The 12860-nt window shown below is 41.6% G+C and overlaps 5 protein-coding genes across 6 annotated transcripts; 2 read left to right on the forward strand and 3 right to left on the reverse strand.

The window, feature by feature from the left end:
* The first annotated feature begins 160 nt into the window (after positions 1 to 160).
* LOC111070999 (KH domain-containing, RNA-binding, signal transduction-associated protein 2) lies at positions 161 to 3368 on the forward strand. Of its 2 annotated transcripts, none has more exons than XM_022362074.2 (5): positions 161 to 547; positions 607 to 1111; positions 1175 to 1276; positions 1336 to 1517; positions 2223 to 2405. In XM_022362074.2, exons 1-5 carry the CDS (start codon positions 289 to 291, stop codon positions 2276 to 2278), a joined length of 1104 nt encoding a protein of 367 aa, XP_022217766.2. In that variant the 5' UTR covers positions 161 to 288; the 3' UTR covers positions 2279 to 2405. The 2 variants fall into 2 exon arrangements, with proteins under 2 accessions (XP_022217766.2, XP_022217765.2); XM_022362073.2 differs by having other exon boundaries at positions 162 to 547; positions 2316 to 3368.
* Positions 3369 to 3436: 68 nt separating this feature from the next.
* On the reverse strand, positions 3437 to 4307 carry LOC111071000 (DNA polymerase epsilon subunit 4). The gene is made up of 2 exons (XM_022362075.2): positions 3879 to 4307; positions 3437 to 3821 (listed from the first exon to the last, which is right to left on the reverse strand). The coding sequence occupies exons 1-2, from the start codon at positions 4048 to 4050 to the stop codon at positions 3535 to 3537; spliced, it is 459 nt and encodes a 152-aa protein (XP_022217767.2). The 5' UTR covers positions 4051 to 4307; the 3' UTR covers positions 3437 to 3534.
* Positions 4308 to 4804: 497 nt separating this feature from the next.
* LOC111081643 (KH domain-containing, RNA-binding, signal transduction-associated protein 2) lies at positions 4805 to 7328 on the forward strand. The gene is made up of 6 exons (XM_041592882.1): positions 4805 to 5044; positions 5108 to 5229; positions 5295 to 5659; positions 5725 to 5814; positions 5964 to 6058; positions 6346 to 7328. Exons 1-6 carry the CDS (start codon positions 4879 to 4881, stop codon positions 6483 to 6485), a joined length of 978 nt encoding a protein of 325 aa, XP_041448816.1. The 5' UTR covers positions 4805 to 4878; the 3' UTR covers positions 6486 to 7328.
* A 121-nt stretch (positions 7329 to 7449) lies between these two features.
* On the reverse strand, positions 7450 to 8107 carry LOC111081648 (ventrally expressed gene D protein). Its single transcript, XM_022377764.2, has 2 exons — positions 7830 to 8107; positions 7450 to 7753 (listed from the first exon to the last, which is right to left on the reverse strand). Exon 2 carries the CDS (start codon positions 7751 to 7753, stop codon positions 7499 to 7501), a length of 255 nt encoding a protein of 84 aa, XP_022233456.1. The 5' UTR covers positions 7830 to 8107; the 3' UTR covers positions 7450 to 7498.
* A 103-nt stretch (positions 8108 to 8210) lies between these two features.
* Positions 8211 to 12629, reverse strand: LOC111081647. The gene is made up of 3 exons (XM_022377761.2): positions 12272 to 12629; positions 9563 to 9850; positions 8211 to 9499 (listed from the first exon to the last, which is right to left on the reverse strand). The coding sequence occupies exons 1-3, from the start codon at positions 12324 to 12326 to the stop codon at positions 9171 to 9173; spliced, it is 672 nt and encodes a 223-aa protein (XP_022233453.2). The 5' UTR covers positions 12327 to 12629; the 3' UTR covers positions 8211 to 9170.
* Between the last annotated feature and the right edge of the window lie 231 nt (positions 12630 to 12860).

Consider the following 12860-nt stretch of genomic DNA (forward strand, 5'->3'; position numbering starts at 1 on the left):
TTACGCATTACATGTGAAAGATATCGCTGGTCATTTTTGTTTTGCAAGTATGGAGCTACAAGAAGCCTTTACAAACAATATTATTTTCCGCGATTTAACATAGGGTGCTCAACCTTTTAAATAGAGGGGTGTTAAGTGGGTTAAGTCTCGTTTGTTCGCCGACGGTCACACCACTTACCACATACATACTTTTTTCAGACAAAAAAATATTATTTTCAGCTAAAATAAAATTTTTTAAATAGTGGAATTGGACGATCTTTCACTTGAAGCCGCATACATTTGAGCACTATGCCGCGTGACTACGATAGAGACTACAACGAGGACACTGCAGACTACAAGCGCAAACGTAGAGATGATGAGCCAGCAGCAGCCGGCGGGGGTGCTCCGGAGACACCCGAGGCGGACGGTAGCCACAACGCCAGTCACGCCGGACTGCGGGACACACCCCAGTTGAACGAAAAGACAAATGGCTATCTGCAGGAGTGCTTGCAGGAGAAAAAGACACTGGAGAAGAAGCACGTCATAACGAAGCGTCTGCTGGACGATGGTCAGTAGCTGGGACACGTAATAAGTAGCGCATCTAATCGATTATTCCATCATTCGCAGAGGTTGAGAAAATCTTGGTTAGCGGTCGCATACCCAAGCCGGAGATCTATGCCAACGTGTATAGCGAGAAGCCGATCCGTGTGGCCCAGAAGGTGCTGTTCCCCATCAAGGAGTATCCCAAGTTCAATTTCGTTGGCAAGATCCTGGGACCCAAGGGCAACACACTCCGTCAGCTGCAGGAGGAGACAATGTGCAAAATGGTCGTTATGGGCCGCAACTCGATGCGTGACCATGGCAAGGAGGAGGAGCTGCGCATCTCGGGCAATCCCAAATACGCACACCTCAGTCGTGATCTGCATGTGGAAATATCGACAGTGGCCCCGCCAGCCGAGGCCTATCACCGCATCAGCTATGCCCTGGGTGAAGTACGTAAGTTCATGATACCTGACGCCAATGATGACATACGCCTCGAACAGTTGCGTGAAATGGATGGAAAGGAGCGGATATATAAGAAATCTCACCATTATTCGAAATCATACGGGGAGCACGGAGCCTACAACACACGGTATGCCTGTGGAGAGTGTTTGATTGATTTTTGAACAATTATTGAGGATTGCATTTCTTATAGCACACCGCCACCAGCCACGTCCAAACCGAAAGTGTACTCAATCCTGGAGAAGGCCCGGTATGTGATGGACGATCCAAACTATGGCATAGTTAAGACCCATAGGTAGGCTAGCCAGACTTAATTTATCCCAATCCTGAATACCCACGACTCTCGTTGAATAGATCAAGGGACCACGAACTGTACGACCACCATGGGGAGTACGACCGATATGCGACACCGCCACCACAGTCGTCGAAGCACTCGAGCCACCATGCCCAGTACGACAGCACCTCCTACGAGCGTGACTACAGGCGTGAGTACCATCCACACTCTTCCTCCTCATCGTATGCGGCGGCCTATCCAGGTAAGAATATTTCTGCGGCTCATATATTAATGTTTTCCCCACAGCAGGACAAAGAAAAACAGAGATTGCGAAAAAAAAACAAATAGAAAGGAAACTAAACTCTTTAACTAAACTCGCGCAAAAAAAAAAAAAACAAGAAAAAAAAAACCGAAAACCAAAAGTATCCAAACATAAGAAAAGTAAATTAAAAAAGAAAAAGAAAACCAGAAACCGACATTTAACCGCGTCTCAAAATTATGATCAACGGACAACCCATCCCACCATATTTAACAAGATTTTAAATGCACTATGCCTGAACAAAGGCGAGATCAACCAAACAAAACAGTACAACGGCCAGAAATCATCTTCATTAATTGGAAGACTGCTAACATGTCCAGAAAAACAGCTCAAAAAACCAATCTACAATCAAAGCAAATGTTTCAATTCATATCTAGAAAACCAATCCGTTAAACAGCATCGAGGAAACCGCAATTAACGCTCAAAATACATGTAGACATTAAGTAATCCAAACTGTGATATATCAATTTTCATCCAAAAATTGATACAAAGTTTGTTAACAACTTATTTTTTTTTTAATCGCGACAAAAAACATGTAAACATTCAATTGAATCGCAGAGGCAAAGATTTCCCAGGGTGTAGTGCATTCAAAACCGGTTAAGCAATTTATTTATTTCCTTTTCGTTTTTACCATTGTATATATCTTAGGAGAGTATGAAACAGAGAGCAAACCAAGAAAAGCACCACAGAGACAAAAACAATGAAAAATCTAAACAACAAATAAAATTCTTTTCAAAATAGCAAAACCAAGCAACGGTCGCTCCTCATCGTCATATCGCCCAACCACCACGGGCTCGGGATCACATTCATCTGCTCAGTACGAAACTGGATCACGTTCTCGTGAAAGCGTGCGTTACCGCTCGGCTCCATATCCGAAAATACGTTAACCCATCGCCTAACCAAAAATCCCAACAACTACAACAACCACAACCCCCCCAACAACAACAACAAGAAACAACAAAACAACGTTAAGCATAAAGAATAAAAGTAATATTCCAAAACAAAATTATCGAAAAGCAAATGTTAAAATTCAATAATCCAACTATACACACATATTTAATATATTTGCCTTAAACAAACAAAAATAAATTGAAAACAAGTTAATTTTTTATTGCAATTGATCCAATATTCGAATAGTGTTCAATCCAAAAGCAATCAAACGAAAATCCCAAACAGACATCAATGCATCAAATTTTATACAACTTGAAATCTTTGTACAAAAACAAACAAAAAACAAAACTGAATTTTATTATAGTTAAAACCGCATTAAATTAACAAGAGAAGAAAGCAGAACACAAAAACAAAGAAAATCCCCAACAAATGAATTCATTTCTAAAAAAAAAAACCATCACAGCGAAATGTTAGTCTAAGTTTTCCAATTATTGTTCCATAAGATAAACCAACAAGTAATAAAGTCGAGACATGTACATGTTACCCAACGACCAAGTAAGTATCGTCAACGGACCGCCCCTAAAACCAACAACAAAAACAAATTTCTTCGTCAACAAATACAATAAATTATTAAAACAAAATTAAAGAAAAAAAAAACAAACAATTTGCCGGCTTCGTTACTATTCCCCCGAAACGAGTATTCGGATACGTTCAACGTTGTCCTTTCAATGTATACTTTTTATTTTTTTCTGTTCATGCGAATCAACGTTTGTTTTGTATTAATTTTAATATTATTTTTAAACTTTAACCCTTATGCTGAATACAACAGAATATGTTTGCCGCAACACTACCCTAAAATAAAAACAAATTAAAATTATAATAATAAAAAACAAACGTACATTATCATTTGTTTTCCTCTATGGGTGGGCTCTGCTATCCTGACTGTACTGGAGGAAGCACCGGTAAATATAACAGAGGAACATCATATAATATTTATTTCGCATCTTCCAGATTATTTTTAAATTACATTATTCGGGTCCACTACTGCCCAAGTGCAAGGCTTAATCACTTAAAAGTTCATGGCGCCATCGAGGAACATCAGACTGTCCACCGCTGATATGGCTAGGTCCACGTCCCGCTTTTGAACTGTTTTCTTTTTGGACTGTGCAGTGTACGTGTAGGACTCGCGCGCCAGCGAGGCAATGAACAATTCCACCGCCTTGGTCATGGTAAACACTGCTTCTTGCGTGGCCACATGCATGTCTGGATCCAGCTTCATTATGTTCCGCACGCGTCCAACGGGCAGGTGGGTTAGCTTTGCCCCAGCCTCGTGATCGGCGGCAGACTTGCTGGCAGCTAAAATAAAAGAGTTCATAAAGTGGACACGCTTTTTGTTTAAATTTTGCAGTTTACCAGGTTTTTCTGTGGCAGCGTTGGCTGGTGGACTCGTCTCCTCTGTTGCAGCCCCAGCCTCTGCTTCATCCTCTGCTTCGGCTGCATCCAGTTGCTCTGTTTCCATTCTTTGCTCAACTTCCAACTCCGGCTCTTCGGAGTATTCATTCTGAAATATGTCTTCGCTAGCCATTGTATTTTTTATAGTCGTTTGTTTATTTCCAGAATTGTGCCTCTAATGCCGCCATTAGCATAGCTAATTAACCCATTGTCGACCAGGGGGATAGTTAAATACATAGACGAATGGGATGAAACCTTACAAATTTCCGCGCGGTTCTGGTGAAAGGGGAAATATGGATCTACAGGGAGTTTCTTCAGTATTATTTTCCACGGTTTAACTAAAGTTTTTTAGCTGTTTATATAGAAAGGGGGGTTAGGTATGGCAGCCCGCAGCAACTACGAAGTGCACGAGTCTGGCAACGCCACAAAACGACGACAAATTCGTTTTATGTTGTTTTTGTTTGAACCTTAATATGTAAATAATCCAATAAAAAGGACTTCTGAAAACTTGCCAATCTCTTAAAAAATGTATGTATCTATCGGATAAAATTATTTGTTTAGGGCTGAGAGTCCCAGCTAGCTGGTAATATTAAACGGAATATCAATATCGAGGAATATCAACGTCGAATGTTTTGAAAAAACAATCGATACTATCGTGATGGTATCGGGCTGAAATATTTATTAAAAAACCATTGAAACCTTTTAGGAACTTGTCCATTGTAAAAATTAGATGCCACCTGTCGATTTTTTTTACAAATTTGTCTTCGTATTTTATAGCAGCCTATCCAAACATATTAAAAGCGCAACGACTGTAGCTCGATACTATCATGATAGTCTCAAAACCGTCGATAGTAGAGGCCATCAGTAAAATATCGATACTATCGATAGTGCCCTCGATGGTTTGACACCTCTAACTTATACACATTTTCCGAGAAAATAAACTGCGACAAATAATTTTAATATGGAAGGTTCAGGCGAATTTATAGAGAAATTCATTGAAAAGCCACCTGTGCATGATCATCAGCCGCGCTTGAATGAGGTTGCTCAAAAGTTTTTGGCCGACTTGGATGAGGAGCGTCAGCGTTTGTCTGCCGAATTTCCCCTATGCGCGCTGCTAATTGACGAGGGTAAATCGACTTGATTAAAAATCAATTGTGAATGAATTTTAACGATAAATTTGCATGTTGCAGCTGTGGACCGTGTTTACTGCACAGGTCGCATTCCGGGCAAAGAATTCTATGCCGATGTGTACAAGCAGAAGCCAATGAAAATCACCCAGAAGGTGTTTGTACCTGTCAAGCAATATCCAAAGGTAAGAGGGGGTAATCTGACATTCATCCACCAGCTACGATATCCGTCTCCCTCTGTTACTTGCAGTTTAATTTCACCGGCAAGATATTGGGCCCGAAGGGCAACTCGCTGCGACGCCTGCAGGAGGAGACGCAGTGCAAGATCGCCATTAAGGGGCGCAGCTCTATTCGCGATCGCAACAAGGAGGAGCAGCTGCGAAATTCCGGAGATCCGCGCTATTCCCATCTGCAGAAGGATCTGTTCCTGGAGGTCAGCACTGTGGCCACCCCGGCCGAGTGCTATGCCCGCATTGCCTACGCCCTGGCCGAAATCCGTAAGTATCTAATTCCAGACAAGAACGACGAAGTGTCGCACGAGCAGCTGCGCGAACTCATGGAAATGGATCCCGAGTCAGCCAAAAGCATCCACGGACCGAATCTTGAGGCTTACAGGTAAGCTGGTTGGAGTTAGTACTGATCGAATCGGTTTCTTAATTGATTTTTTGCTCTGCTTGCAGATCTGTATTCGATAAGAAGTTTGGGGCTGGCAGCAGCAGTGCTCCAAAGTATATAAACCTCATTAAGAGAGCCGCGGAAAATCCGCCCGAGTAAGTTAATTGTAAAGTATTATTTTGTATAATTTACTGACCAACCAGGATAACCCAATCAACCGGAGCGGCCTTGCACCTCAACATCTCAACTTAACCCCTGACCAAAGACTGATCCTATAGCTAATATAAAATGTTGTTGTTTATAGAGCCGAAGAGGGAGAGGAGGCGGTCTACGCATACGAGCATCAACATCGTATGCCTCCCAAGCGTGGCCCACCCACGGGCTATGAGTACAGCAAACGTAAGTGGAGTTGATAATGCCTTTTGCTTCCAGTCGTAGTTCGTAGAGCCTAGGATCTATTAGATCTTCTCCTATTTTACCCTCACTCTAAATTCTAGGGGTCGCACTTTCGATGGGTTTCGTTGGGGTAGTATGTAGCACAAGTGATTGAACCTGAAACTTCTAAAGATAAAAACCAAAAGAATGACTAATTTTATAATAACAATCAACCGTTTTATATTTAACGACTTAAACCATTCTTGAAACACGCATAACATACTAAAAGTAATAATGAACCAATTTTATAGCACGTCCATCAATAATACCAACAAATGCAGCGGCTTATAAACGTCCACAGCCATATCCAACCGACATGAAACGTATGCGCGAACCGCCCATCAAGTCCTATAAACCCAATACGTATACCATACTCAAAAAATATAAATAAATATTACAAAACTCAGCTCAAATAAAAGCGAGTTGAACTCAAGTCAAGTTGATTCCACCTCTCCACCATAAATGAATGAATAATTAAGGACAATGTTTATGTTTATAAAACCTAAAACCGAAAACGAAATATCAATGAGAAATCAATTGCTTCTTGGCCTGACAAGAGCTATGATATACAATGAATAAATAATGAATAATTATAAAATTCCAAGAATATTAATTTAAACTTAATTAAACATTATTTCCATAAATCTTTTTGAGCTGTTGGCGTATGTCAACGGAGCGGAGCAGAAGCCCTATGAATATCTATTAAAATTACTGTTTTCAATTATGATTTCCTGATTTTCACATATGCATACAAACATATTCTTCTCCATAAATGTGTAATAAAATGAAACATCATGAATGAATATAAAGAAAGCATTGTCCGATCAGAGCCAATTATAATCGAATCTAAACGAGTCTAATGAATCGGCCGATCCTCCCATAATCAATATATATACATTATAGTTACACGAGTCTGTAGCAGTAGAGTCGAGAATAAAAGTACTCATAATCAATATTATAACCCGATTGAATTATCACAGATCAAAATTCCATTTGTGACATCAAAGACATCAAGAGCCTTTAAAATAAGCAAATAAAAAACTATGAATTTATAAATGAACATGAAAAACCGTTTGAATAAACAATTAAAAATGCTGCATAACAACATTTTGTCAAGTATATTTCATGTCTTCCCCATACCCAAAGCAAATGAAACAAAACAAAAATATAGTTTATAGAAACTTTAGTTGATTCCTTGACGGGTAAGTATCCGACATTTGATTATATCCTGTATGTTGTGAACTTAAATAAAGGAAAACATGAACCACAGTTAAAGCTGAGACTTTTGTTTGTATTGAAAATATTACTAGGGGGTTGGGGGAAATGAATATAAACACACGCTCGACTCGGAATTTCAAAATTCTATAATTACTATATATTATTCAACAAACAATCTTTGATCCACTACATTCGATATTGCAGTCGGCTTCCTGTAAAGCTGGCAATCCAAATTTGCTTCATCAAGACGGCTTCATCGACCCTTGAGGCATGGGGGTCCTGCTGTGAGGACTGTAGACGCCTTAGGATTCTCTCGTACACCTCTAGGGCTGTCTGGCCCTGCCCACAGCGACTCTGCTCACAATCCTCAGGGCCAGAATGGGACGACTCCCCAACGAAATTTTCCTCAAACACGGCTGGACTCTCACATTGTGGGATCATCTGGGGGGAACGGGAATACATTTGTATTGCTTCCTTTTCTTAACAAAGAAAGAAGGTACGATCGATAGGAACTCACTTTGTTGTTTCCTTTTGGAGCAGATTTATGTTCCTGACTAGTCGATATGTAAGTGTGTCCTGTCCGCTATGCAGTTCGCGACTGAGCAGGAAACTAAAGTTATTGCCGCCACCACTACCAGCACCACCCTGGAGAACCATATGGCAGGCATGCCCTGCGCACATTGCGGAATTCCTCCTCCTTCTACGCTGCGCTGCAGCTGCAGGGCCAAGAACGCATTGTTGTCTCTGTCTCGCCGCCTACCCTCCCGCAATCCATCCCTCCCCTACGCGTGAAAAGTGCGCTATGGAATCCTGCCTGTATGTATTAGGGGTGGATTTTGTTTTGTTTCGTTTGCTTTATCAACATTTTGAATGGATTCAGCTGGTTCTATAGCAGCTCTAGTTTTATTTCACTTTTATATCCGACAAAAATTACATTCACTTTTATATGTATACATATAGATATATATATATTCGTCACATATCCTTCATATATCCTTCATAACGATTCATTAAGCCACTTGTTATCGCATCGGTAACTGTCCGTTGTCTGTTCCGCTAAGTTCAAAACAATTATACACTAATAATAAGTATAATCCGATTCATTAATCACCCGACTAAAGCCAGCATTCTATATGTAATTCGATCCTAGACGATTAAATAGCGTACTAAGAGTTCAATTTACGATAACTAATTGGCTTTTCAGCTAAAATTAAAACTTATTTAGTTATAAATCAAAGAAGTATTCGACTCTAAGGAATCGACATAAATATACAGATAGATTTTAGGGCGGTTATAGAATTCCTGGTGCTCTAGATAGTACAATCAGATCAAGTTTGGAAGAGGAGGAAGCAAACGTTGGAAGTATAACTCAGATAACCCTAGGAAGATTTGCTTCCCCAAGATCTACATAAGTAAATTACATAAATGTAGTATATTATGTTCTATAATATAATAACAAAGCAACCTAACACCTAAACACCTAAACATAATGTGCCAAGCAATCGATTCCTTCAGATTGTACTCTTCTCTAATTACATAGATATACCGACAAACATACAGTGTTTCAAGAAAGCGGTTTTACAAGGAATCTCCTTTTTTTTTGATTTTTCGATTAAAATTTAAAAATATCTTAGTATTACGGATCTGGTTAGGAAACTATATGAAAATAAGAGTAATCACAAGGCAGATGGGGAAAATAACCAAACAAGAAGCAAATGGGAAAATACTTTCTTGACATACTGTATCTTAGTGACAAGCTCGTTTTTGGGGTGGTGCGCATCTCCAAACATTATCCCCGGGCTGGGAGGTTCAGTGCCGGTGGTAGAATTACGTTAACTGAACTTGGCCCGATTCAGATTCAGAAGCGAACTGCCAACTGGAGGGCGGCCAAGAACAGCACAAGCCAGAGGCCACAATCCTGGCCAGTCGGCGCCGAGCCTGCGGCGGGAGTAGGTCGTGTGGTGGCAGGAGCCGGGGTGCTTGGCTCCGGTCCAAGATGGATGGTCACCTCGCGACGCACATCGGGGGGCATCACATGGCAGGAGTATTTCTGCCCATCCGTGGCATTGGCCGCCACGGGCACGGTCAATGTGAAGTTGGTGTCTAGGCCGTAGACGCTGCTGAATAGGGTATTTCCATTGCTAATGGCGCTGTTATCCTTGTACCAGAGTATGGCATGGTGTTGAGCTTGTAGAAAAAAGGATTCAATTAGAGTTGTTTACGGACTGTGAATTGATTCTCCCCACTCACCATTGTAGTTCTTGACGGGGCAATCCACCTTCACACTGCTGCCGTTGTCACCCACATACATGTCCACTTTCGGCTGGTCGAAGTAGGGAAGCGGCAGCTTGGGACCTGCTGTCGACTTGGCCAGGTTGCCAGGCGCCCGTTGCGGCTCCTCCTCATCGTACTCACTGTAGTCGGTGCTCGTCTCGCCACCGCCGACGCCACCGCCGGTTCCTCCTCCATTTCCGCCTACAGCTGGGGTCGTGGCCACTGATGGTTTGCCTGGGTGTGCCTCCGGCAAGGTCAGCACACCTGGAATAGATTGTAATTATTTTCGGGGCACATTATGCATTGAAAAACCACTCCAAGAAAGCTCCAAAACAGATTTCCGTGTCTGGCGATAGTTGAGTGTGAGCCTATGCCCCAAGGCCCTGGCAACATAAAACCATTAACGGAACCGGGCCAAGCCCCTTTCTGTTTTCCCGAGGAGCGTGTCAACGCCCATTCTGGATGACTGAAACCAGCTGAACCCGACTCAAGTGAACTGAGGCAATGGGATGGAATGGATGGGGATGTGATGTGAGGGTATGCCACATACGTGCCACAATTCCCATTGCTTTGAGGTCAGGACGTCAAAAGTATCATCACGGAATGGAATTCATTTCGGGACTTGAGCAGGAATATCTCACCTCCTCCCCTCCCCTCCCCTTCCGCCCGAACACATGCATTTACATACGAACTCTACGCTTGTTTCGGTTGATATGTCTGTGTACATACTCGTGTATAGATTTGGATCAAGGATGTACATCGCCTTGGTTGCGTCATTTGCAAGTTTAGCGCATTGCTTAATGGCAGCTAAAAGTGCCAATTTTACTCTATATATTGTAGATATACATACATATAGGTATACATTTAGGTATGTGTTTTTATATGTGTAGTGTGGACTGCGTGTGTGCCAAAGTTATTAGTTTTGTTTGCTCTCTCGTTAGGAATGGACACAAGACAAGACAGGACAAGCCACGACTGGACACCTTCCTTATCCTTGGCGTAGTTAGGTCTTGTGTGTGTTTACCTTTAGGCAGGAATCGAATTAAGGAATTAGGGCAGCTTACGCAAATGGCAGCTATTTTATCTTCGAGAATATTTAATCGTGGATAATGAAAGATGTTCTGGATAGGTTATCAGATCATTAACTCAATTCATTAACATAGCTCGAATAATACCTAAAATAAACGATTTCTTATGGAGATTTACCATTTGACCAAGAGTCTAAAAATTGTTAATTTTTTGTAGTAAAAATTCCATTAATTCTGAATAATTATACAAAATATAAAGCCATCCCTTGGAGACTAAGCGATGTATCAGAAACAGATATAATGTACATATGTACATAGAGCAGAAACTCATGGCCATCATGGTTTGTCTCTGTTAATCCACTGCGATAGAAAATTGTCAACTCACTTATGCCACACGCTTCTGCTGTCTTATCTGTATAATAATTAATATCGATAAACCGCATTAATAACCCTGAAACACAGCGAAAGAGACGCCCATTATATGAGAATTACCTCTCCCAGACCCATTCCCATTCCCCTTTCCATCATCAACATCATCTGACAGCTCCCGGCTCCCTTTGCCCGCTCCCAATTGCTTAATTATTCAAGAGCCACTTTAATCATGTTGATATTTTTAACAATGTGCTCATTCCTTCCTTCCACAGTACTCACTCAATCCCCCAATTCTGGCCGTGCCCCATACAGTATTGTACCACTAATTTGTCTATTTGTAGGCACTGAACATCGCATCGGAGAGAAAGAGAGTGACAAGGCAAGCCCTGGTTACAAGTGGTTCCCAAATTGTCATCCCGTTCAATGAATGACACACGTTCTGCCTGACAACAGACAACACTCCCCTCCACACACCCAGATGGCATTTAAGGAAAGCTTACCCATAAAAGTGAAAACCCTTCCGAGCACTTCTGCTTGGAGATGGTTGGGGTCATAGTCATAGACAAGTGTTTTATGGAGTTTGGTGCCGAGCTGGAGCTTTGTACGGGTACGGGGCACCCATAAACGGATGGCGAATTTGTAACCCTATATGCATACCTAACCATTAAACACTTGATGTTAATTCCATCAGGTATGGTAATGAGCGATGAGGCAATTGCTGTATCAATTCATATTTTCATGTACTAGAAAATGTACAAGTTTTTTCCTATTAGGTCAACGGAGAGAAACATGGATGGCTGGGGTGTAAGTGCAGGGTAATCCATCGATTACTTAAGCGCCTGCAGCACACACACACACACACACACACACACACAAAAAGTCACATAGTTGCACATAGAAACGAAGGCAGTGGCAAGTGCACTAGACATTTTCCCCAAGGATTATAATCTCAAGATTATGCAAATTTACATGGGGCACCAGAACTAGAAGAGAAGAGAATTATAAGTATTTCTTTGTTCCATATTTCTCAGGGAAACATGATTCTGACTAGAGAGAATCGTGCTTGTAAAGAGTTCATTTGAAGAACTTTGTGGAACCCGCATAATCGTAGTTTTTTTTTTTTGTTGTGTTGTATGTTTTCCCCAGGGAGTTCAAGCTGTATCATACAGAACTCATAAAGATTGTAAATTGAATTAAAATTAATATGTTTCTGTGTGTTGTGTGTATGTATATGTAGTTGAAATAGCGGCAAAGATGTAAGAGGGGAGATGCAACCAATTCGTACCTGAAAACAGGGAAGATCCAAAGGCGATAAGAGCCAGCAGCCAGAGATGCCTCATTTTTGTTGCTGTTGCTGTTGTTGTTGTTTTCCGAAAGAAGTATGCAAATTCCAATTACGATAACACTTTATTGGAATCCTTTTCACTTTTACGAGTGTGTTCTGGTTGTTTTTTTTTATGTTCCGTTCTGTTCTGGTCACAATCCCGAATCGAAACCCGTTCGTACTGCTGCTGCGACGGAGGATAAGTTGGCAATGCCAGAAAAGCGTTGCCGAGACACTGAAATTTGTTATTTTGTGTGCTTTTTTGCGTGGGTTGTAGTGTTGTGTTGCCTGCTCCGTCGTCGGTGAACTGCGGTGCCGCCAGAGCGAACCATCTGGATATGTACTCCGTGGCGGGAAGAGGCAGAGCGCGACAGCGACCAGCATTAACCGAAAGACCGAATGAACAGGAGAAGGCGCGAGCGCGAGCGCAAAGCGTCGGCAATAGGGAGATGACTCATATATTGCACAGCCGCAGGAGTGCCCTATTGGAAACAAAAAGCTAAAAATGTGTCAGAGAGAGGGAGAGCACGGTGGGCTTCCTGCAGTGTGA

Source organism: Drosophila obscura, unplaced genomic scaffold (genome assembly GCF_018151105.1).
Source record: "Drosophila obscura isolate BZ-5 IFL unplaced genomic scaffold, ASM1815110v1 contig_186, whole genome shotgun sequence".
NCBI classification, from domain to species: domain Eukaryota; kingdom Metazoa; phylum Arthropoda; class Insecta; order Diptera; family Drosophilidae; genus Drosophila; species Drosophila obscura.

Excerpts from the sequence above, each read along its gene's own strand:
- LOC111070999 (XM_022362073.2), top strand. The coding sequence starts at position 289 with ATGCCGCGTGACTACGATAGAGACTACAACGAGGACACTGCAGACTAC. Across the intron at positions 548-606 it reads GAAGCGTCTGCTGGACGATG|AGGTTGAGAAAATCTTGGTT; the intron begins GTCAGTAGCTGG and ends CATCATTCGCAG. Across the intron at positions 1,518-2,315 it reads GTATGCGGCGGCCTATCCAG|CAAAACCAAGCAACGGTCGC; the intron begins GTAAGAATATTT and ends TTTTCAAAATAG.
- LOC111071000 (XM_022362075.2), bottom strand. The coding sequence starts at position 4,050 with ATGGCTAGCGAAGACATATTTCAGAATGAATACTCCGAAGAGCCGGAG. Across the intron at positions 3,822-3,878 it reads CGCTGCCACAGAAAAACCTG|CTGCCAGCAAGTCTGCCGCC; the intron begins GTAAACTGCAAA and ends CTTTTATTTTAG.
- LOC111081643 (XM_041592882.1), top strand. The coding sequence starts at position 4,879 with ATGGAAGGTTCAGGCGAATTTATAGAGAAATTCATTGAAAAGCCACCT. Across the intron at positions 5,660-5,724 it reads CCGAATCTTGAGGCTTACAG|ATCTGTATTCGATAAGAAGT; the intron begins GTAAGCTGGTTG and ends CTCTGCTTGCAG. Across the intron at positions 6,059-6,345 it reads GGGCTATGAGTACAGCAAAC|CACGTCCATCAATAATACCA; the intron begins GTAAGTGGAGTT and ends CCAATTTTATAG.
- LOC111081648 (XM_022377764.2), bottom strand. The coding sequence starts at position 7,753 with ATGATCCCACAATGTGAGAGTCCAGCCGTGTTTGAGGAAAATTTCGTT.
- LOC111081647 (XM_022377761.2), bottom strand. The coding sequence starts at position 12,326 with ATGAGGCATCTCTGGCTGCTGGCTCTTATCGCCTTTGGATCTTCCCTG. Across the intron at positions 9,851-12,271 it reads TGGATCTTCCCTGTTTTCAG|GTGTGCTGACCTTGCCGGAG; the intron begins GTACGAATTGGT and ends AATCTATTCCAG. Across the intron at positions 9,500-9,562 it reads CCCCGTCAAGAACTACAATG|CTCAACACCATGCCATACTC; the intron begins GTGAGTGGGGAG and ends TTTTTCTACAAG.